General features: G+C 44.3%; 1 protein-coding gene and 1 long non-coding RNA gene across 3 annotated transcripts in view; one reads left to right on the top strand and one right to left on the bottom strand.

Moving 5' to 3' along the window:
* Window positions 1–25358, top strand: part of PLCB2 (phospholipase C beta 2) — a 377710-nt gene that overhangs the window by 253182 nt on the left and 99170 nt on the right. For both annotated transcript variants that reach the window (XM_068253400.1, XM_068253401.1), the window contains exons 18-23: window positions 3888–4012; window positions 6572–6726; window positions 10395–10559; window positions 14038–14137; window positions 16345–16449; window positions 24916–25016. In XM_068253400.1, coding sequence (XP_068109501.1) covers window positions 3888–4012; window positions 6572–6726; window positions 10395–10559; window positions 14038–14137; window positions 16345–16449; window positions 24916–25016 — 751 coding nt within the window. The remainder of the gene's footprint in view (window positions 1–3887; window positions 4013–6571; window positions 6727–10394; window positions 10560–14037; window positions 14138–16344; window positions 16450–24915; window positions 25017–25358) is intronic.
* LOC137532657 (uncharacterized) overlaps window positions 1–25358 on the bottom strand; it is a 38833-nt gene that overhangs the window by 970 nt on the left and 12505 nt on the right. Inside the window, exon 3 of the long non-coding RNA XR_011023966.1 lies at window positions 14013–14154. This is a non-coding gene — a long non-coding RNA (uncharacterized lncRNA). The remainder of the gene's footprint in view (window positions 1–14012; window positions 14155–25358) is intronic.

Here is a 25358-nt window from a genome sequence, read left to right on the forward strand (position 1 = left end):
ATGGAAATGATATATGACATATATTATCAATATATCTAATATATGGAAGAGCCTTCCTTAGGTCTATCTCCACATATTCTCAGCATTGCATTTTATGTAAAGATTGTCACTTTAAATGTAATAGAAATAATAACTACTGCTTACCTTCTGACACATTTAGAAAGGTGAATCGGCCAGTAGAGATGGGCCGAACCTCCGATTTTAGGTTCGCGAACCGGGTTCGCGAACTTCCGCGGAATGTTCGGTTCGCGTTAAAGTTCGCGAACTGCAATAGACTTCAATGGGGATGCGAACTTTGAAAAAAAAAATAATTATGCTGGCCACAAAAGTGATGGAAAAGATGTTTCAAGGGGTCTAACACCTGGAGGGGGGCATGGCGGAGTGGGATACACGCCAAAAGTCCCCAGGAAAAATCTGGATTTGACGCAAAGCAGCGTTTTAAGGGCAGAAATCATATTGAATGCTAAATGACAGGCCTAAAGTGCTTTAAAACATCTTGCATGTGTATACATCAATCAGGTAGTGTAATTAAGGTACTGCTTCACACTGACACACCAAACTGTTCACTGAACAGAACAGGTATGCAGTGGCGGGTTCACTAAACAGGTATACAGTGGCGGGTCCACTGAACAGAACAGGTATGCAGTGGCGGGTCCACTGAACAGAACAGGTATGCAGTGGTGGGTTCACAGAACAGGTATGCAGTGGTGGGTTCACAGAACAGGTATACAGTGGCAGGATCACTGAACAGGTATGCAGTGGTGGGTGGGTTCACAGAACAGGTATGCAGTGGCAGGATCACTGAACAGGTATGCAGTGGTGGGTGGGTTCACAGAACAGGTATGCAGTGGTGGGTTCACAGAACAGGTATGCAGTGGCAGGATCACTGAACAGGTATGCAGTGGTGGGTGGGTTCACAGAACAGGTATGCAGTGGCAGGATCACAGAACAGGTATGCAGTGGTGGGTTCACAGAACAGGTATGCAGTGGCAGGATCACTGAACAGGAATGCAGTGGTGGGTGGGTTCACAGAACAGCAATGCAGTGGCAGGATCACTGAACAGGTATGCAGTGGTGGGTGGGTTCACAGAACAGGTATGCAGTGGCAGGATCACTGAACAGGTATGCAGCCAGAAAAAGCTAAGCCTAACTAATCTTTCCCTATGAGAGACAGACAGCAGCTCGCCCTACTCTCTCTAATGCAGGCACACGAGTGGCCGTAATGGCCGCCGCTGCCTGCCTTATATAAGGGGGGTGGGGCTCCAGGGGCTTGTGTAGCCTAATTGGCTACACTTTGCCTGCTGACTGTGATGTAGAGGGTCAAAGTTGACCCTCATAGTGCATTGTGGGGCGAACCGAACTTCCAGAAACGTTCGCCTGCGGGAGGCGAACGCGAACCACCGAAGTTCGCCGGGAACCGTTCGCCGGCGAACCGTTCGGCCCATCTCTATCGGCCAGCTCATTTAGGGAAAAATGGTTATTTACGGATTGACCTCAAAATCGAACGCAAGTCTTGAAATTGAATGGCTTAAAAAACAAAGCGCTAAGTAATTTATAGGTCAAGCAGTCAATAAAAGGTGACATCATCATGTATAAAATTATAAAAATGAATGTGAAAGTGAATATAAAAAAAAAAAGAAGTAACCAGTAGGGTTTCCTCTTGATACTCTATCCAGACCATTATCCATAGACTGTATTTAGGCTGGATAGTTAGAAAGGGATATATAGCTGGCATCTACCAACACTATACAGTGGGATGCAAAAGTTAATCGTCATGATTTTCCTGTATAAATCGTTGGTTGTTACGATAAAAAACGTCAGTTAAATATATCGTATAGGACACACACACAGTGATATTTGAGAAGTGAAATGAAGTTTATTGGATTCACAGAAAGTATGCAATAATTGTTTAAACAAAATTAGGCAGGTGCATAAATTTGGGTACCACAAAAAAGAAATGAAATCAATATATTGTAGTTCCTCCTTTTGTAGAAATTACAGCCTCTATACTCTTCCTGTAGGTTCCAATGAGAGTCTGAATTCTGGTTGAAGGTATTTTGGACCATTTCTCTTTACAAAACATCTCTAGTTCATTTAGCTTCGATGGCTTCCGAGCATGGACAGCTCTGTAACTCACACCACATATTTTCAATTATATTCAGGTCTGGGGACTGAGATGGCTATTCCAGAACGTTGTACTTGTTCCTCTGCATGAATGCATTAGTGGATTTTGAGCAGTGTTTAGGGTCGTTGTCTTGTTGAAAGATCCAGCCTTGGCCCAGCTTCAGCTTTATCACTGATTCAAGGACATTGGTCTCCAGAATCTGCTGATGCTGAGTGGAATCTCTCAACTTTGACAAGATTCCCAGTCACTGCACTGGCCGCACAGCATGATAGAACCACCACCATATTTTACTGTAGGTAGCAGGTGTTTTTCTTGGAATGCTGTGTTCTTTTTCCTCTATGCATAACGCCCCTTGTTATGCCCAAATAACTCATCAGTCCACAGCACCTTATTCCAAAATGAAGCTAGCTTGTCCAAATGTGCTTTAGCATACCTCAAGCAGCTCTGTTTGTACTGTGGGCTTCCTCTGCATCACTCTCGCATACAGCATCTCCTTGTGTAAAGTGCACCGAAATGGTTGAACGATGCACAGTGACTCCATCTGCAGCAAGATGATGCTGTAGGTCTTTGGTGCTGGTCTGTGGGTTGACTCTGACTGTTCTCACCATTCGTCGCTCCTGTCTGAGATTTTTCTTGTCTGCCACTTTGAGCCTTAACTTGAACTGAGCCTGTGGTATTCTATTTCCTCAACATGTTCCCAACTGTGGAAACAGACAGCTGGAATCTCTGAGACAGCTTTCTGTATCCTTTCCCTAAACCATGATGGTGAACAATCTTTGTCTGCATGTCATTTGAGAGTTGTTTTGAGAGCCCCATGTTGCTACTCTTCAGAGAAAATTAAAAGAGGAGGGAAACTTATAATTGACCCCCTTAAATACTCTCTCTCATAATTGGATTTATCTGTGTATGTAGGTCAGGGGTCACTGAGCTTACCAAGCCAATTTGAGTTCCAATAATTAGTATTAAAGGTTTTGGAATCAATTAAATCAAATTTATGCACCTGCCTAATTTTATTTAATTTTATTTTATTTAAACAATTATTGCGCACTTTCTGTGAATCCAATAAACTTAATTTCACTTCTCAAATATCACTGTGTGTGTCTCCTATATGATATATGTAACTGACATTTTTTGTCGTAACAACCAACTATTGATACAGGAAAATCATGACGATTAACAAGGTTGCCCAAACTTTCACATCCATGTAGGAGAGCTACCTTGCAAAGGGGATAGTAAAGTCCCTCCCCACCCCCAGCAAAGAGCCCATTGGCCTGAACTCCACCCCATTTTCATAGAAAGATAAAAGTAAAAATAAACAGAGACGTGACAGAGAGACCATAATGAGGCCAGAATGAGTGTCCGAAATGCTTAGATGCTGTGTCACGGGGGTCTCAATCATATTTCAGCAAGTCTTTATCTGGCAGTATTCTGACTTGGCTATAGAGCCCTCCAAATGACCAATAAATTCATAAGACTGACCTCTCACAAACCTGACACTAGCTTCCATCTACCAGGAAATTTGCATCTGACTGTCACCACTCATAACATATTTTGTGGATTACACCAGTAACTCTTGGTGTGGGGATTACCAATAGGAAACCTCCCTATGACAACCCATCAAAGTGCATCTAGCGCTAATCTGACCTAGTAAATTGACTTTAACCTTTTGGTTGAATTGATTAACTGTAGCTAATACATCCTCACTGATCATCATCTCATCTCATATAACCTCAGATAAACGTTTCCTATACAATTTATCCAGATACAATAAGAGACAGATGAGTCGTATTTATCCAAAGGGGACCAGGATGGATTCATCGAATTACATGCCTCAGATGTTCTGGAACGCTGGCTGTCAGATGGTAGCATTAAACTTTCAAACTATGGGTTAGTTTAACTCTTCATTGTCATTGCTAAGTGTCCCATTAATTTCTAAAATCATATTCCAAAGCTATTGTCATTGGTGTCCTTAATTAATTATATTTAACTAGTGACTTAGCCCGTTTAAACGGGCTAGGTCTGTCACCGTGGCCACACGGCCGGCCGCCCTCTGGCTGTCCTGCTCCGTCCAAAGGGTGTCCCTGCGGCACATGCGCAGTAGCGCAAACGCAGGGACACACACACATACGGACACACACAGACGCAGAGACAGTGGGGTTTTATTATGTAGGATAGTGACTTAGCCCATCTAAAAACGAGCTAGGTCCATCACCGTGGCTAGCGCGCGTGCGTGCGCACCCGCACCTGTCCCCCTGGCCGGCCGCCCCCTGGCTGTCCTGCTCCTTCCAAAGGGTGTCCCTGCGGCACATGCGCAGTAGCGCAAACGCAGGGATGCACACACACACATGGACACACACGGACGCAGAGACACAGGGGTTTTATTATGTAGGATGTACAGTATGTGTCATGAAGTAGACAAGCAACATACATGATCCTATGGAAAGGTACATTTTTATTAGAACTTTCCATCCTGGATTATCCCTCCCTCAAAAAAATGCTTTTCAACCTGAATTTACAGTCACTGAATTATGACTTACATACACTGCCGCCAGATTGTTTTCTCTCCATACATGATGAATAATTATCATAAGGCTGCAGAGAATAGGTTTTGCCATTGAACAATTTAGTACGTTGTATCATTATTTGTTGTATTTATATAGTGTCAACATATTACGCAGTGCTGGACAAGATGTAAGGATACATAGAATGTTAACCAGGGATGTCAGACAGAGGAGTTATCCAACGTAGAACAAGGTTATACACGCAAACAGGGTACAAGATACACGATCGTGCGATGTTACAGAAACCCAGCAACTCAGGTCCGGGTTAGTCCATGGAAAGGGTGTCATGGGGGTTGCATGGTTGCATGATCAAGAAGAAACCCGGGGGGGCTTACAATCTATAGGGGTGGGGGGACGAATACACCAAGTAGGGCTGTGGAATATATGTTCAGCTGAGAGAGTAAACGAACCATCAGGAATTTTAAGGAACATGAGATCTACTTACCTGAGGCTTCTTCCTGCCCCTAGAAGGCTATGTGTCCCTTGCCGCAGCTCCGTTCCAAGCGGGTGCCCTGAAGTCCCCATCGTAGCAGCCACCAAGCTAACGATCACGCTGAAGTGGCCCGGGAGCTTTGTGTGCAGTCGCAGTACTTCCCCACTCGTGCCTGCGCAGAGGCCACCGACCTTGCTGGGTCAACGGCTGCTATGGAGGGGACCAGGGCACCAGCCTGGAGTGGAGCTGCGGCGAGGGACACATAGCATTCCAGGCACTGGTTAATTCCCAGTTAAGTAGCTCTTATGTTCCTAAATTCCCTGATGTTTCCTTTCAGGTGTGGTATGGGGGGAGGGAGGGCATCTTAAAGAGGTGTATTTTGAGGGCTTGCTTGGATTGTATTGATAGTTGCAGAAGTCATTTATTTAGTTATTTATTTATTTAAGTATTTATATAGCGCCAACATATTACGCAGAGCTGTATATATATATATGCTCTGCCTATAATATTCCTAAATAAACAACAGACAATGAGCATGGAGAGCAGATGTAACTCAAGGCTGATGGAGTCACTAGAAATCAGCTGATAATCATCTCAACTAATTTTAATTACAAGTTCCTATCACTGAAAGTTCAACTGACATGTATCGAAGTATAGCTGCAGCTGTGACTTAGGAGGCTGCATGACGTGGCCCTAAATGTAAAAATATGAGTTAATTTTCCTGGGAGATTACATCAGTTTTGCCAGTGATCTTTAAACCCCCACTTATCCAGTGAATAAAAGTTTGATGTGTTTTGGACAGATTATTTAGAGAAGATTGAATGGAGTAGCCGCAGTGGCATAGCTTAGGAGCTGTGGGCTCCGATGCCAGTTTTACATTGGGGCCCCCCCAAGCACTCTATACATAACAATTGATATGGCGAACCAAAACTTGCCAATAGTAACTACAGTGTCACAGGTACAAGAGGGGATGGGGAACAGTTTGTTAATGATCACCACTATTCAAAGTATCTATAGAAGTGATTATTATAACACAGGACCAAGAGAGAGCTAATATTGTGCTTGAGGGAGGGCCCCTCTGGCCCAAGGGCCCCGTTGCGGTCGCAACCTCTGCACCCCCTATTTCTACGCCCCTGGGTGTAGGACAGATTGTCAATTTCTTGAGTATTTGATCATGTCTTTTCATAACTGGGGAACAACTTTACACAGATTTATGATACATTGGTCAAACTTTTAAATGTTAAAATCAATCTAAAAAATTGATTGTAATTCTCAAATTGAAAAAATATAAAAAATCTTATGATATGTAGCCACCAAAGTTGTATTTAGTTGGTAGAAATGGGGTATATATATTAGCTTTGCTCAGAGATCTGGTATTAGCACACTGCTTAAAATAATGCTCTATACTGGTCATTTTCAGTGTACATTCATAACTTTTTTATATGATTTTAGATTTAGCCATGCAGCAAAATATGGCTGTTTTTGAGTTCAATGGTGCCAGCGGATTCCTACTAAAGCATGAATTTATGAGACGAGCAGACAAGCAGTTTGACCCATTTACAGTTGACCGGATTGATGTGGTTGTGGCCAATACTTTATCGATTACAGTAAGTAATACAAAGTTAATTTTACATAGCTTTATGTTGACTTTAAATATTGAAAATATTAGCTATCCTATTTCCCAAAAAAATCTCAGTGCCTTTAATTATAAGGGAGATCTCCTATGCCTTTTCTAAATGTAATTGTCCATGTTTAACATCGCCTGCACCAAGTGCTGCCTCTTAGACTACTGCAGACCTGGGGGTGAAGCAGGTGAACAGCGCCTGTTCTTTGGGTGCTGTTATTCAGTAATTAGCAGCTATATGCCATTTTGGGCATGGGGTGATTGGCTGGAGGAGAGATTATGCATACAAAAGATTGAATGTTGAGGGTTAGTGTTAGTGTAAGAAGACTTAATATTAGTGGTAATTTAGTCTAATGATCAAGGGGAGCTTCACTCACTAATTTTAGCAAGGATTAACAAATAATGAAGTGTTTTAGAAACCTACTAATCTAATCCATGCAAAACAGCTTTATTATTGGCAGGACCAAATACATTTATCATTGCCAAAGCTAAACATTAGCATTAGCATGGGAGGAGGTGGTTATGGATTTATAGGCATGGGGAGGGTACAGGTAACAGTATAAGGGGTATATAGTCCATGGGGAGGGGAGGGTATAGGGGGCACTATAGGGGGTATACAGTCCATCAGGTATCATTTTCGACTCAGTCAGCACCGGCGCTACCATTGGGGCAAACAGGGCAATTGCAAAACTGCCCTGAATGTGAACCATAATGACTAGAAACGTAAAAAAAAATAAAAAATCTGTCTGGTATATCAGCTGTGTAACGGGGGGAGGTGTATAATATTGCCCAGTTTTCCATATGTGACATTTATGCAAAAGGTTTATTACTTAACCACTTGCCGACCGCACGCTTATACCGTGCGTCGGCAAAGTGGCAGCTGCAGGACCAGCGACGCAGTACTGCGTCGCCAGCTGCAGGCTGATTAATCAGGAAGCAGCCGCTCGCGCGAGCGGCTGCTTCCTGTCAAATCACGGCGGGGGGCTCCGTGAATAGCCTGCGGGCCGCCGATGGCGGCTCGCAGGCTAAATGTAACACACAAGCGGAAATAATCCGCTTTGTTTACATTGTACGGCGCTGCTGCGCAGTAGCGCCGTAAGGCAGATCGGCGATCCCCGGCCAATCAGCGGCCGGGGATCGCCGCCATGTGACAGGGGACGTCCTGTCACTGGCTGCACAGGACGGATAGCGTCCTGTGCAGCCCGGATCACCGGGGAGGGGGAGCAGGTAGGAGAGGGAGGGGGGAATTTCGCCGCGGAGGGGGGCTTTGAGGTGCCCCCCCCCGCAACACCCAGGCAGGCAGGAGAGATCAGACCCCCCTGCACATCATCCCCATAGGGGGGAAAAAAGGGGGGCAATCTGATCTCTCTGCCTGCAACCTGATCTGTGCTGGGGGCTGCAGAGCCCACCCAGCACAGATCACTCAAAACAGCGCTGGTCCTTAAGGGGGGGTAAAGGGTGGGTCATCAAGTGGTTAATAGAAACACTAAAATATCTGTCCAGAACTATATTTTTGCACATACTCTACATGTGTAGTAGATATATTTTTTAGTTAAAGGACCACTATCGAGAAAGAATGTAAAATACAGGCATAAATAAGATGTTCAATTAACCGTGCACTATAAATATATTTTTCTTATGCTGCTGTGACTTACAGTAAGTAGTAAATAGCTGACAGATCTGACAGGTTTTGGACTAGTCCATCTGTTCATGGGAGATTATCAGTATTCTTCATTTTTTACAAAAGCACCACCCGGCATGGATCTGTACAAAGTATTAGCCAGCTTCCCCACCTGTTTGTACACTATTTTGGCAGATGGCGTGAGCTACTACCATTGAGTACGTTTTTTTGTAGATAAAGATATACAGTGGGATGCGAAAGTTTGGGAAACCTTGTTAATCGTCATGATTTTCCTGTATAAATCTTTGGTTGTTATGATAAAAAATGTCAGTTAAATATATCATCTAGGAGACACACAGTGATATTTGAGAAGTGAAATGAAGTTTATTGGATCTACAGAAAGTGCGCAATAATTGTTTAAATAAAATTAGGCAGGTGCATAAATTTAGGCACTGTTGTCATTCTATTGATTCCAAAACCTTTAGAATTAATAATTGGAACTCCAATTGGCTTGGTAAGCTCAGTAACCCGTGACCTTCATACACAGGTGAATCCAATTATGAGAAAGAGTATTTAGGGGGGTCAATTGTAAGTTTCCCTCCTCTTTTAATTTTCTTTGAATAGTAGCAACATGGGGGTCTCAAAACAACTCTCAAATGACCTGAAGACAAAAATTGTTCACCATCATGGTTTAGGGAAAGGATACAGAAAGCTGTCTCAGAGATTTCAGCTGTCTGTTTCCACAGTTAGAAACATATTGAGGAAATGGAGGACCACAGGTTCAGTTCAAGTTAAGGCTCGAAGTGGCAGACAAGAAAAATCTCGGATAAACAGAAGCGACGAATGGTGAGAACAGTCAGAGTCAACCCACAGACCAGCACCAAAGACCTTTACGCAAGGAGATGCTGTATGCAAGAGTGATGCAGAGGAAGCCTTTTCTACACCCACAGCACAAACAGAGCTGCTTGAGGTATGCTAAAGCACATTTGGACAAGCCAGCTTCATTTTGGAATAAGGTGCTGTGGACTGATGAAACTAAAATTGAGTTATTTGGGCATAACAAGAGGCATCATGCATGAAGGAAAAAGAACAAAGCATTCCAAGAAAAACACCTGCTACCTACAGTAAAATATGGTGGTGGTTCCATCATGCTGTGGGGCTGTGTGGCCAGTGCAGGGACTGGGAATTTTGTCAAAGTTGAGGGATGCATGGATTCCACTCAGTATCAGCAAATTCTATAGACCAATGTCCAGGAATCAGTGACAAAGCTGAAGCTGTGCCGAGGCTGGATGTTTCAACAAGACAACGACCCTAAACACTGCTCAAAATCCACTAAGGCATTCATGAAGATGAACAAGTACAATGTCTGGAATGGCCATCTCAGTCCTAACTCCCGAAACCTGAATATAATTGAAAAACTGTGGTGTGAGTTAAAGAGAGCTGTCCTTGCTCGGAAGCCATCAAAGCTGAATGAACTAGAGATGTTTTGTAAAGAGGAATGGTCCAAAATACCTTTAATCAGAACCCAGACTCTCATTGGAACCTACAGGAAGTGTTTAGAGGCTGTAATTTCTGCAAAAGGAGGATCTACTATATATTGATTTCATTTATTTTTTTGGTGCCCAAATTTATGCACCTGCCTAATTTTGTTTAAACAATTATTGCACACTTTCTGTAAATCCAAAAAACTGAATTTCACTTTTGAAATATCACGGTGTGTGTCTCCTATATATGATATATTTAACTGACATTTTTTATCGTAACAACCAACGATTTATACAGGAAAATCATGACGATTAACAAGGTTGCCCAAACTTTCGCATCCCACTGTACCTAAGAATCCCCCATTAGGCATTTTCACTGCCTTTTATAAGTGACAGCAACATAGGAAAAAACTCATTTATATTGCATTTTACTCTGGGAGGAATGTAGATTTCATATCTATGTATCTTACAGTTTATTTTTAATATTTTGTGTGAAAGTTGACCGTTAAGATTTGATCCATTGAATTGATGCCTTTCTGAAAACAGGTAATCTCAGGCCAGTTCCTCAGTGACAAATGTGTCAAGACATATGCAGAAGTCGAGCTGTTTGGATTACCTGGAGATCCAAAAAGGAAGTACAAAACAAAATTAACCCCATCTGCAAACTCTATAAACCCTGTATGGAAAGAAGAGCCATTTGTATTTGAAAAGGTACTTATTCTGTTACACACTGTACATTGTAGGTAGGTCAGAGCACAGTATACTGTAGTAATACTAATAAGAAACAACTTTTTTTTAAATTACTGATAAATGACATGATAAAAACATCTAAACATTCAAGACATGAGAGAGGACAAAATAGTAAGTGTAGTCTCCTCCTCTTTCCCACCTGTTTTTAGCACCATCAACCTGGTGTTCTGTGACCCACAGTAATACAGCTAGCATACTGTATGCTTTTTATTCACACTGCAGATTACCCTTATGAAATTCATGTTAGCCATCAAATAAACTGGAATCTGTGGTGTTTATGTATGTGCTGAAGTTTTACATATATAATACTAGTCTAATTTCCTAACATGGGTAGCAAAAGTCATTTTGCCATTGAAAAAAAAATCCTTGCAGAAAATATGACTATTACTGGACTGCTTCAGGGGCGTGTGCTATGTATACAGTGTTGTGTTTTAGAACCAATATTTTTATTTTAAAAAAATAATAATTTCTGGCTTCCAGTAATATCCGCATCCTAAATTGCTGTGTGAATTTGAAAATATATTTCAAGAAATAAGCATAGAAAATTGTAGCCAGATGACTCCCTTTCTCCACTCATCTCCAGTGCAGAAGCTTCCTCTTCCTTACCATCTCCAAAGCTGCCCGAGTCCATAGTTGGTGGCCACAATGCAAATGTGCACAGAGAGCAAGGTGCCTGCTGCACAGGCAGCTAGCAGCAGAGTACCGCAGTCAGACGCTTGCCTGATCTCCCTGCATTGCAGCATGCTGCACCAGTTTGGCCTGCTGCCTTGGTGCCCGTGCTCCTGTGGTGCTCTAGGCCATGGCCTAGGTGGCCTTGGCCTAAATCCAGCCCTGGATGGTATAGATGACAATTGTACTGTGAAGCACATTTTTATATGCAGTATGACAACACCATGTTTTGGTACTTCATGCTGCAGAAGTTATATTGACATTGATAGTGAAGATAACTCATTTAGGGCAAAGTATGGCAAAAAGTGACAATCAATATTAGAAAGCTAGGTGACATGGAAAAGTGTAAATCACCTGTATGTGACATCCAGCTATATTAACAATAGTTCACCATCTAAATATGGAAGTAAAATACAGTATAATATCATTATTGTAAACTCTAAAATAGTAAACATTCAGGTATAGTATACTAAGGGGTTGATTCACTAAATAAAGTAGAGCGAGTAACCTCCTCTTACTCGCGCTATTTCCACAGAGTGCCTTAAATGTAATGGGCTGCATGCTACGTGCGCTACTGTCAGCACAGCGCGCGTAATCGTAGGAGCGCATGTTATGCTGGGGGTAGTGCAGCATAGTAAGCGCTGGTAACTTACGGTGCCACCCTGCAAAGAAGGAGCGCTCCTCTCCTCCCGCCCTGAGCCCCTTCGGGTCCAATCACTTCAAAGTGAATCCAGAGCACTCTGATAGGCCTAATAGGCTGCCTGTCACAGGCAGCCTATTGGGCCAATCAGAGTGCCAATCAAAATGCGGGTTGGGCCAATCAAAGTGCAGGGATCATGTTTTGTGAAAAATGTGTTTTCATACTATTATTACCCATACAGTTATCATATTTGCTTTTATGCACAAACAATATTATCTGTTTACAAATGACAAATTCCCAAAGTATAGTTTATCTGCTCTGAAAGCTGCCATTGCATTTTATTGCATAGCTGCTGTATTTATATGTTAACATCTATCTAGTGATCATTTGTCAGCGCTTTCTGTTTTTCAGCTCAGTACAGATCAGTTTTGGCAGTTTTCTACTAGTGTTTAAACGCTTCAGACAGCAGTGATTGAAATGTACGCCCAGTTTGGGAGCTGTTATTCCTGCCAGGGCGTAGATTTCACTCACCACCGCCGCGCACTCTCGATGCTCTCGTCGCTTCTGCCGATCTTGTCGCTGTGTCCCCGTTGCAGCTCACTCGCCCTGCTGTTGGTATGACAGCAGAGCTCCGTGAGCCGGTCAGGATCCGATTTCATTGGCTCCTGACCCTGTGATTAACGTGAGCCAATCTCATTGGCTTTCAGAAAAAAGTGTACTAGAATAACAAAAAAACAAAAAGTCAAAACAGGGATCCCTGCCTGCTGTATTAAATCCATAATGGTTTGAAGAAGTAGTAGAAACTATTATACCCCCCGTTTTGGCTGCTGAATCTTTCAGGTAGTTATTGTTTGCTTGGGGAAGTAGGTTTGGTGAGGACCTCCCCCATGTCATGTCCCTGGTTCAAATCCCAACCAGGGAAATAACTGCACAGAGTTTGTATGTGACTGCATGAGTTTGCTTCAGGCACTCTGGTTTCCTCCCACATTCCAAAAACATACAGATAAGTTAATTGGCTTCCCCCTAGCCTAGACGATATGACTATGGTAAGGACTAGAGTGTAAGCTCCTCTCAGACACAGTGAGTGACACGCACCCACCATTTTCCAGTCTGTCTTCGGCTGGAATAGTGAGAGGAAGGGACTGAGCTTGCTGGATATAGGGAAAGCGTTAGCTAGGCCTGTTTATTTTGATGCTCGCTGACTGACTTGCTGTTAAAGCAACCCAAACAGCCCTTCTGATGGCTACTTCATCCTTCTGCTTCTTTTTATGTGTGTGCAACACTCCACAGCCCACAGGCACCCACCCAGAGCCCTCTACTATAATTGTCTGTCACATTAGACACAAGCAGGGCCTCTGTCATTACCACTGTATTGTGTTTGACCTGTTGCATATCTCAGTGTCTGTCTGATACTCCACAGACAGAGCCCACTGGCACTGACCCACACCTGTGCCCACTTCTAGTGATATAACTTTGTGTGCCACATTACACAAGCAGAGTACTATCACTACTGCTCCAGGGCCTTTGTTATCATTGTATTGTGTTTGAACAATTGCATATCTCTGTGTGTGATACGACACATTTAAAAGCACCCCTTTATTCCATCAACTGAGGAATGTACCGTGATTTCTGCCCTTTAGGGATTAAAACCCGACTCTGCTTCAACTCCGTAATTTTTGGTGGGACTTTTGGCATGGATTCCTCTCTGGCATGCCCCTGTCAAGGTGTTGGACCTTTTGAAACAAGTTTTCCATCACTTTTGTGGCCAGAAACAGTCCTTATAGGTTGCAAAATTCGCCTGCCTATTGAAGTCTATGGCGGGTCGCCTGATACGCGCGAACTCAAACTTTTCCAGAAGTTCGAGCTTGCCGTCTGTAAAACCAAAAATGTTATGTTTGCGACATCTATAATGACCGTGCAGGACAAGACTCCCATACAATTAGGGTAAGTCAGAAGTGATAAAATAGCTAAGACACTAAAGCAGGAGGCTCCCATGTATTACCAGTCAGATACCTGCATTCACAGCAGCTAAAGAGCGGGTGACAATAGGTTCCAAAACGTATTACTATGCTGTACCTTATCTAGCTAACTTTTTATATACTCACATTATCTCTGTTATTTCACCCTCAGATTCTTATGCCACAGATGGCTTCTCTAAGAGTTGCAGCATTTGAGGAAGGTGGAAAATTTATTGGCCATCGGATCATTCCAGTTGATGTGATCAGATCAGGTAGTTTTCTTGTCTGACTGTAAGATTTTTCCAATATACAGTATATATTACCTTGTTGAGGAAAGATCTAAGTGCAGTTTAATGAAACATCTGTAATTAGTTGCTAGTGACTCAGTTGACTATGTCACATAGTAACATGGTCCTTAGAGTCAAATCACATAGGCAACTATGTTGTTAGCGACTAGTTACCACAACTTTTAGCTGCAAATAGGTTTCAACATATTTTACATGCCTATGTACATACCTTGGCGTCAATAGAACATTTGCACAATTATTCAAAGTGATCAAATCTTCTGGGAAATTGACTTATGCGTAATAACTTTTAGGGCCAGTACATTGACAAATAAAGGTGACCATACATGATTCAATTTTTTTATTTTTTGTTCGACCAGAGAAACCTGATAAAAGTTTTTCTGTCTCATTGAATAATCAGACAAATTGAACCAACATAACATTCACTTATGACCGAATATTCTGAAAATAACAAAGAGTAAAATGAAACTTTTATTTTTTATTTGTCGATCTGATTTTTCCAACTCATACAATTAGATTTTTATCATACAAACTGCAGAAATCAATATTTTTTTCTCTTGATCAGGAAAAAGGTTTCTTTTTGAATTCTTATACAATCAATTGTTTTTATCTGAAAAAAGTGGGAAATTGATTGATTTGATTGCATCGTGTATGACCACCTTAAGTCATTGCAACTAGTAGCTACAACTACACTTCCGCTACATTTCAGTGGAGTTGCCAGTGATAGGAACTAGAAGCTAGCATTGGCAACTAGTCACAGCAATTATTTCCTTTGTTAGTGACTGGTTGCTGTAACTCAGTCACCTGTGTGACATCACACAGCACTTAAAGCACTGTAAACAAGCTCAACCCAACCACCTAATTGTCGTCAGATTTCAGTCTGTTGGATGAAAAATCAGGCATATGTATGTGTCGCAAATGACAAGACAACAAACTGATAATAGGTGGTTTGCCTGATCAATCCAGTGGATCGACTCACACGATTGTTGGGCTGATTTCGTTCAGTTGGCCACCTATGTACAATGTTGTTTGAACAACATTGTTGTTTTGAATGTGGCCATGTCATGCAGTTTGTCGTTTTGCTCGCGCCCGCAGTATTTAAATAAATTGGTCGTTTAGTTGGTTGTGTAATATACTTGTTGTATCAACAGTTTGTTGTGGTGTTGGTTATGTTGTGGTGTTGGTCGTGCACTTTGTTGGACATGTGTAGGAGCTGATTACAATTAATATTAGGCTGAGTAAAATTAACATTCTATAGCTACATACAGACAACAGACTGCAATCAGATCCCCAGCAGTAGCTGGAATTTCACTGTCCTGGTGCTGGGGTCAGGGCCGTTACTGCCAGTAAGGCAAAGGGGGCAATAGGCCCAGGGCCCCTGAAATCTGCCACCCTAATCAGATCTCCACTCAACATGTTTCCCGGGCACCTGTATGATTGGTAACAGTACACCTGTCCTGGTGTGCTGCTCTGTCTATACTCCCCGTCTTCATGCTCACTGGCTGCCTCTTCTTCATGACCCGATGCATGTCATAACACATAACATGTGCCCGGGTCACTGAGAGGAGGCAGACAGTGAGGTTGAAGACGGGTAGCATGGACATATGCACCGGGACAGGTGAGTTGTACTCCTGCTACAAATGGTGCAGTGGCACCGGGGAGAACTGTAGTGTTATGGAAAATCTGGTCAACAGGTATTGTGGTGTAATTGCCGTTGTCTGTGCACGTGCCCTCTCCTCTTTCTCCTGAGGCAGTGACTAGTGCCAAGGTGACATGGGCAGTCCTCCCTCGCTTGCTGATGCACCTGGAGCTACATGAAGAATCATGCAGGAGCCTCGGGGAGCACTGTAGCGTTGAGGGGGGAGATTGGAGGGGGTGGCTGCCTGCTCGGGGTCCCTGGAGGCTATATTTGCTGGAGTCACGTGAGCCCCGTTGGACTTTAAACCGACCCTGGTTGGGGTGCCACCATAAGATCCCTATATACAGTAGAGATAACTTTAGGCTACAGTTGCAGAATTTAATGAAAACAGTCTACATAATAATAAGTTATTGAAGCTTAGCCTCACCATACTGACCCATATGTGTCCCAGAAGATTTACAAGACTTTGAAGACTGTAAAAGCAGGATATATATTTCCACTTATTTAAATAAATGTGACATTCATTTATCAACAGGTTACCACCATATGTGTCTTCGCAGCGAGAGCAACATGCCACTCACCATGCCCTCTTTGTTTGTGTTTGTGGAGGTAAAAGACTACATACCGGATGCATGGGCAGGTATTACCAATGAGACAATTTTAATTTCTGAAAATTGTCTTCACAGGTTTTATTCAAGTGTGCAATGTGATCTTGTCACTTTACCTCACCACTGCCTGGATGTGAGGGAAGTGGCTTTAAAATTTTCCTAACAGTAATAGGGCTCTATTCACAAAGGTGTACATTAAAAAAGGTGCTGCGCAAAAATGGCGCGGGGAGATGCCGATAATGGCATCCTGATACTAATTTTTATCATTTCAGAAATGTCCTCAAACGTTAAATAACTTTAGTAATAAGATGTAATTCGCGACATCTGTGATTCATTACCTAGTCCCAGTGATCCCATCTTCTCTCCACTTCCTGTTTGGTTTGAAACAGTCCTGCAGCCAGCCAATCACCATGCGGGGACTGAAGTCGCATGGTGATTGGCTGGCAGCCAGATTCATTCATCATCAGGGACCTGGTAATGTATACAAACCTCTCTGCCTGTGTCATCTGCTCTCACACTGCCTCAAAACCCCCTGCCTCTCTCACACTAAACCCTCCCTCTACCTCTGCCTAAACCCCCGACTACACTCCCCAGCTGCCTATCACTAACCCCCCAGCCTCCATGGGCAATAGTACAAGCCGTGATTTGCGGCAAGCTAGAAGATTAAATGGCTTGTACTATTGCCGTCTATTGTGGCGCCATTAATTTTGCGCCATTTTTATCTGCTCCTTTCACAAAGGGCAGTTCTGTAAAATAATTTTGTTCGGTAAAATACCTCATTCTGTATTTTACACTTTTCTCCCAAATTCACAAAAAATTTTCCGCATGAGGCAGAAGTTCAGTAATTTACTTAACAAACATGCCTCAGTTCTCTGAGCCCTGGTCGGTGAGGCCCAGTGCACACCAAAACCGCTAGCAGATCCTCAAAACGCTAGCGGTTTTTGGAGCAGCTTTCAGAGCGATTCTAGGCATGTTTAGAGACGTTTTCAAAACATGCCTAGTGTTTTTGGGAGCATTTTTGTGTAGCAGATTACAAATATTGTTACAGTAAAAGGTGTTGCTGAACAGCTTTTGTAACAAAAACGCCTGGAAAACCGCTCTGACATAGCGTTTTCCAGAGCGGTTTGCGTTTTTCCTACACTTTACATTGAGGCAGAAACGCTTAAGCAAACCGCAGCAGGAGGCACGTTTATAGTTTACTAAAAACCTCAAACCGCTGGTGTGCACCATCTCATTGAAATTCGTTAGCCAAGCGCTTTCACAGGCGGATGCGGTTGGCAGATCGCTGCTAAAACCTCTCGGTGTGCACTGGCCTTAGTGTCACTTACCAGCTGTCTAGCAGGGCAGCGGGCAGGCATGGAGCTGTGTGTGTGACTCGGAGGTTTTCTCTGTACTGTATCCTGTCATCCCTTTAGATGTGCTGCAGCCACCAGGGGGAGCTCTTCTGTATGCCAGAATATATATTTTCACAACTAAAGGGATGCAGAAAAGCCCTCAAAATTGGCACCTTGCTCTGCTCTGATACAGTGAAAGACACACCCGATACCTCATCGCATCAAATCAGTGTGAGAAGCAGGGCTGTGTGCCTCTCCCTATTGGCTGCCTGGCTCTCCCCAAAGGCTGTCTGTCAAATCCTCTGCACAGAGACAGCATGGAGAGAGAGAGAGAGTTATCGGCTGCTACGAGCTGGAGAAAAAGGCCGAACACTTTTGCCTGTGGAAATCTTTGTGAATTGCAATTTCTTGAGGCAATCACCGCACAAATCGGTAATTTACCTCACTAGTCAATAATATTAATTTTCAGTGCTGTAACACGTTTAGTGAATTGTAATTAGGGAAGGTGATCAGTAAAATCAGCTGTTTTCAGTATTACAGAATGCGGTAATACTTTGTGAATAAAGCCCATAGAGGGAGTTATAATGCAGCTTGCAGCTTTAGACCTCATCACCACAGACCTCATCCATCCTGTCGTATCTTTATCGACCCCCGATGCCCGAGTATTACTGATCCTCTGCCACTGTACACACATTACGATGGTCGGCTGAAACGGTCGTTATCAGCCATTTCAGCTGACCGTTATCGCATGTGAGTACATAGCTTAAGGCCACAAATGGAACAGTGTAACACACACTTGATACACAACAAGGAGCATGTGTTGAAGTCTGGTTCAATAGGATGAAAAATAAAATACACACACAAAGCCTACTGCAGATAAACACAAGTAAATATAAACATCATCATTTCAATGCGCACTACTATTATGATATAGCAAGTAGAAAAGAATACAAACTTTGAAAAATGATATTGGCCATGAGCCAAAACACAGAATGTGAAAAGTGAATGAATGTGCTGTAAGGTGCTCAAGTGCAGAGGTCTGTGGAAGGCTGACATGTGATGCTGCATGGAGAGCATACAGCCCAGGTAAAGGAGGTATGCGTGGCTACCAGCATCATGTCTGATAAGCTCACCCATGCCCAACACCGATGATCCAGACACCCAGGCATAGTTTCCTTATCCGGGCCAGGTGTGGCAGCAAGTACTGCTTCATTTGTGGCCTTATAGGGCCTTCTAGTGGTATAATTTACTATTTGCCATACATGCAGCCACCTACTTGTCAAATGTACTATTTTGTTTTTTTGAATTTGGAATATGCTAAAAAGGACTTTTACTAAATACAAAATAATTATTAAATTCAGTGGCGTCCCTACCATAGGGCGGCAAGGGGCGCCCCGCACCGGGTGTCGGGCGCCCCAGGGGGTGTCATCAAGGCCTCCCACAAAGGCCTGTGTGCAGGACAGGAGGGGGAGCAGCACGGAAAAGAGGGGTGGCGGGGAAAGCGGCGGGGAGGGGGGCCGGACCCCCCACCTCCCTCACCTGGGTCCCCTCCTTCTGGCGCTTCCCCCTCCTAATTAGTAGCAGCGGGCAGCAGCGGGCAAGAGGACTTACTCACCTCCTTCCTGCGTTCCAGGCGATGGCACATAGTGTCATCATCACGTGACGCTGGTCTCCGCCTTCTCCACCGCACACTGTGCTCCTGATTGGCGGAAGCACAGTGAGTGACAGAGAAGTCGGAGACCAGCGTCGCGTGAGGATGACGCTATGCGGCATCGCCAGGAGCAGGTGAGTAAGTCTTCTTCGCCGCTCCTGCCCGCTGCTGCTTATTAGGAGGGGGAAGCTCCAGAAGGAGGGGACACAGGTCAGGGAGGTGGGGGGTCCGGCCCCCCTCCCCACCACCCCTCCTTCGAGGCTTTCCTCATACTGGGGGCAACTATACTAGCTATTCTGGGGGCAACTGTACTAGCTATACTGGGGGCAACTAAACTAGCTATACTGGGGGCAGCTATACTAGCTATACTGGGGGCAGCTATACTAGCTATACTGGGGGCAGCTAAACTAGCTATACTGGGGGCAACTAAACTAGCTATACTGGGGGCAACTAAACTAGCTATACTGGGGGCAACTAAACTAGCTATACTGGGGGCAACTAAACTAGCTATACTGGGGGCAGCTCTACTGGGGGCAACTGTACTAGCTATACTGGGGGCAACTAAACTAGCTATACTAGGGGCAACTATACTGGGGGCAGCTATACTAGCGGCAGCTATACTAGCTATACTGGGGGCAGCTATACTAGCTATACTGGGGGCAGCTATACTAGCTATTCTGGGGGCAACTGTACTAGCTATACTGGGGGCAACTAAACTAGCTATACTGGGGGCAGCTATACTAGCTATACTGGGGGCAGCTATACTAGCTATACTGGGGGCAGCTATACTAGCTATACTGGGGGCAGCTAAACTAGCTATACTGGGGGCAACTAAACTAGCTATACTGGGGCAGCTATACTGGGGGCAACTAAACTAGCTATACTGGGGGCAACTAAACTAGCTATACTGGGGCAACTAAGGGGGCAGCTATACTAGCTATACTGGGGGCAGCTATACTAGCTATACTGGGGGCAGCTAAACTAGCTATACTGGGGGCAACTAAACTAGCTATACTGGGGGCAACTAAACTAGCTATACTGGGGGCAGCTATACTGGGGGCAACTAAACTAGCTATACTGGGGGCAGCTATACTTGGGGCAGCTATACTAGCTATACTGGGGGCAGCTATACTAGCTATACTGGGGGCAACTAAACTAGCTATACTGGGGGCAAATAAACTAGCTATACTGGGGGCAACTAAACTAGCTATACTGGGTGCAACTAAACTAGCTATACTGGGGGCAGCTATACTGGGGGCAACTAAACTAGCTATACTGGGGGCAACTAAACTAGCTATACTGGGGGGCAGCTATACTGGGGGCAGTTATACTAGCTATACTGGGGGCAGCTATACTAGCTATACTGGGGGCAACTAAACTAGCTATACTGGGGGCAACTAAACTAGCTATACTGGGGGCAGCTATACTGGGGGCAACTATACTGGGGGCAGCTATACTGGGGGCAGCTATACTAGCTATACTGGGGGCAGCTATACTAGCTATACTGGGGGCAACTAAACTAGCTATACTGGGGGCAACTATACTGGGGGCAGCTATACTAGCGGCAGCTATACCAGCTATACTAGCTATACTGGGGGCAGCTATACTAGCTATACTGGGGGCAGCTATACTAGCTATACTGGGGGCAGCTATACTAGCTACACTGAGGGCAACTAAACTAGCTATACGGGGGGCAGCTATACTAGCTATACTGGGGGCAAATATACTAGCTACACTGGGGGCAACTAAACTAGCTATACTGGGTGCAACTAAACTAGCTATACTGGGGGCAACTAGTTTCACTGGGGGCAACTATACTAGCTCCACTGGGGGCAGGTATACTGGGGGCAACTATACTAGCTATACTGGGGGCAACTATACTAGCTAATACTTTAAAATACAGTTAGCTCTGCCCTCATCTGGTCATGACCACGCCCATTTTTGCCGCGAAGCACGCTGCAGGTTGTGGCCACGCCCATTTTTTTAGGGGGGGTGTCTTTTAATACCCAGCACCGGATGCCAAATGCCCTAGGTACGCCACTGATTAAATTTGCTTATTTTTTTAAATATCCTACCAAATAAAAGTCCTGGGTTCTGCATCTATGAGCTGCGTCCACATCAGGCGCCAAGTGCGCAGGCACAGAGCCACGCCCATTGCCAGGCAGTGGCTGCTTTCTAGCGCCCATTTAAAAAACAGGCCTTATTGCCTAGTTACTTTATAAATGATTCAGTCAGTGTTTGCTCTTTGTACAATCTTTCCTCACACTGATTTACACTCATGAATTTATCTCAAGTGGCAACATCTTTACTGCTGGAAGGTGCATCACTGCAAAATGAGTGTTTACTGTATGTTCCAAAGCCAGCAGAAATAACACCTGGGCCCATATGTAATTCACCTTTTTTCCCCCCCTAAGCTTTCTCCTAGTTGATCGTTTCCCAACTTGTCATAAAATGCGCTTTGAGCTTCCAGCAAGCAAGAAAATACTCAAAATATTTTTTTAGTACTTTTGGGTACATTTTCAATTGTAAAATGCTCAAAAGTTAGTTTAAAGAGAAGAAGAAAATTATCTCCTAGGAGATAACTGAGGTAAAAAAAAAGTTAATTGAATATGGGCCCTGGTCTACTGGAATGCTCTGAGAGCATTAGCCTAGGCTAAACAGCCTAGGCTAAGCATGACTTGGAGGATGAAGCTACATACCATTTTACAGAAATATATAGGCATAGGAAGGGTTTCTGATGCTGAAACCAGGATAATTAGCATAAAAGTATGTATCCTGAATTATTTACTGCATTCTACTATATGTCACTAGAGTTATCCTTTAATTTGTTTTATATAAAACTTCCAGTAAATATGTGTGTATGGATATTGTAATATTTTGTCCGGGTGCCTATGCCCCACAATATATTTTGTAAATACTCTGAGCACAAATCTGATGATTCTATTGTTTAGCTTGAAAAAGCTTAATATAAAAAATATGTTTGAACAGTTTAAATAGCACTTATATAAACTATTTAAACAATAGGGGGTGCTAGAAGGGCGTGATCAGTTGGAATGATCATTAGACAGCTTAAAGTGGATCCGAGATAAACTTTTACTTATTGCATAATTGTGTTTCTTTCATATAGTTTATAGGGCATTCCTCAAGCCAAATACTTTTTTTTAGTGTTTTAATACTTTAATTCGCTATAAACTAAACAAGCCCCACCCACAACTTCTCCAGAGAGCCTTGGCATTCTTCTGAGCCTTAGTAGCAAGGGCTTATGGGAGCTCAGTCTGGGCAGGAGAAGGAGGAGGTTACTAGCCAGAGATTTCAGAGGCAGAGGGGAGGAGGGAGGAGGAGAGGGGAGTGAAGTTTCCACAGGCGGAGGGCTGGAGATACAGATCAGCTTGCCAGTGGCGTAGCTACAAACCTCTGGGCCCCGATGCGGAATCTGGATGTGGGCCCCCCCCCGGCAACAACAGCCCCCCCTCCCCCGGCAACACCAGACGGATGCACACACATATCAAAATCCCTATAGCCAGCTATAGGTACCCCCAGTATAGGTAGTCAGGCATAGGTAAGCCAGTATAGTTGCCCCCGATATAGGTGAGATAGGCAGGCGCCGCCGGTATAAGTTAGATAGATAGGTGCCCCCAGTACAGGTTAGCTAGGTGGGTGCCTCTAATATAGGTAGCCAGAATAGTTGCCCCCAGCGTAGGTTAGATAGGTAGGTGCCCCCAGTATAGGTTAGTTAGGTAGGTGCCTCCAATATAGGTAGCCAGTTTAGTTGCCACCTGTATAGGCTAGCTAGGTGCCCCCAATACAGGTTAGATAAGTAAGTGCCCCCAGTATAGGTTAGATAGGTAGGTGCCCCCAGTATAAATTAGATTAGGTCGGTGCCCCCTAGTATAGGTTAGATTAGGTAGGTGCCCCCCAGTATAGGTTAGATTAGGTAGCTGCCCCCCAGGATAGATTAGGTAGCTGCCCCCCAGTATAGGTTAGATGAGGTAGCTGCCCCCCAGGATAGCTTAGGTAGCTTCCCCCCAGGATAGATTAGGTAGCTGCCCCCCAGGATAGATTAGGTAGCTGCCCCCAGGATAGATTAGGTAGCTGCCCCCCAGGATAGGTTAGGTAGCTGCCCCCCAGGATAGATTAGGTAGCTGCCCCCCAGGATAGATTAGGTAGCTGCCCCCCAGGATAGATTAGGTAGCTGCCCCCCAGGATAGATTAGGTAGCTGCCCCCCAGGATAGGTTAGATTAGGTAGCTGCCCCCCAGGATAGATTAGGTAGCTGCCCCCCAGGATAGATTAGGTAGGTGCCCCCCAGTATAGGTTAGATTAGGTAGGTGCCCCCCAGTATAGGTTATATTAGGTAGCTTCCCCCCAGGATAGATTATGTAGCTGCCCCCCAGGATAGATTAGATAGCTGCCCCCCAGGATTAGGTTAGAATAGGTAGGTGCCCCCCAGGATAGATTAGGTAGCTGCCCCCCAGGATAGATTAGGTAGCTGCCCCCCAGGATTAGGTTAGATTAGGTAGCTGCCCCCCAGGATAGATTAGGTAGCTGCCCCCAGGATAGATTACGTAGGTGCCTCCCAGTATAGGTTAGATTAGGTAGCTGCCCCCCAGAATAGATTAGGTAGCTGCCCCCCAGGATAGATTAGGTAGGTGCCCCCCAGTATAGGTTAGATTAGGTAGCTGCCCGCCAGGATTAGGTTAGATTAGGTAGCTGCCCCCCAGGATAGATTAGGTAGCTGCCCCCAGGATAGATTAGGTAGGTGCCTCCCAGTATAGGTTAGATTAGGTAGCTGCCCCCCAGGATAGATTAGGTAGCTGCCCCCCCAGGATAGGGCAGGCAGGTAGGTGCCCCGTCCCCATAATGGAGGGGGGCCGCAGCCGCGGGGAGGGCAGCCCGACCTCTCCCTCCCTTCCTCTCCCCGGGGCCCCCCCCCTCAGATGCAGAGTGAGCGGCTCACGGAAGCGCTGTAGGCAGAACTCACCTCCGTCCCTGGTTCCAATCGCCGCTGATCTCCTCTCTGGCTGGCTCTGCATAGATGCTGTTACACACGCAGCTTCCTGTTTAGCCGGAAGCTGCGTATGTAACAACATCTATGCAGAGCCAGCCAGAGAGGAGATCAGCCTCAGGAGCCGGGCCCGGTCGCCTACGCCCTTGCAGCTTGCCTGTATGTAATGTGACAAACAGAACATGGCCGCTCTCATTGTATCACAGGAATAAATAGTCATAAACTGTTGAAGCTGTTTGCAGCTAGATTTGCTGTGTAAACTATCTAAACTTTAGATAAGATATATAGACAAGTTACTTGTTATAGTTAGTTTTTCATCTCGGATCAACTTTAACTTTATATTGCACTAGATTAATTACCTTATCTGTTTTTAACATAACTATAGATTTATTTGTCAAAAAGAATAGCAATGTACAGAGGGTTGATGCATCATTCTTTAAACTAGCTAATGCTGCTGTTAGATACTGTATGGGATTTTTTGAAGGTAATTATCCTGTATTTGTTTTCAGACCTTACCCATGCTCTGGCCAATCCTATCAAGGCATTCAAAGCACATGAAAAGTCATCAGTTAAACTGAATAACAAATCATCCTCCACTGATGATTTAAAGGTACCAGAAACAGTATAATCAATTTGCTTGTGAATTACAGTATAGCAGACCAATATGAGAAGTGGAGAGGGTGAGGTGAAGGATCACCTTAGGGAAAAATACAAAGACAAAGGGAGCCCAATAGCGCAATATGTCACTATTTTCTGAAACGAATGTGTCAACAACAGGAAATATACTCACAAAGGTTGGTTGCAATAAGAGGAAACCAACCACTTGAGGCAGGTGGAGAGAATCAGCCCGTCTCCACTCAGTGTTGGCCGGATGAAATTTGGTTGCACTTTTTAAAAATTGTAAATTAGATCTGCAGGAGGCTGCACCACTGTAGACTAAAGCATATGAACC

Source organism: Hyperolius riggenbachi, chromosome 9 (assembly GCF_040937935.1).
Source record: "Hyperolius riggenbachi isolate aHypRig1 chromosome 9, aHypRig1.pri, whole genome shotgun sequence".
NCBI classification, from domain to species: Eukaryota; Metazoa; Chordata; class Amphibia; order Anura; family Hyperoliidae; genus Hyperolius; species Hyperolius riggenbachi.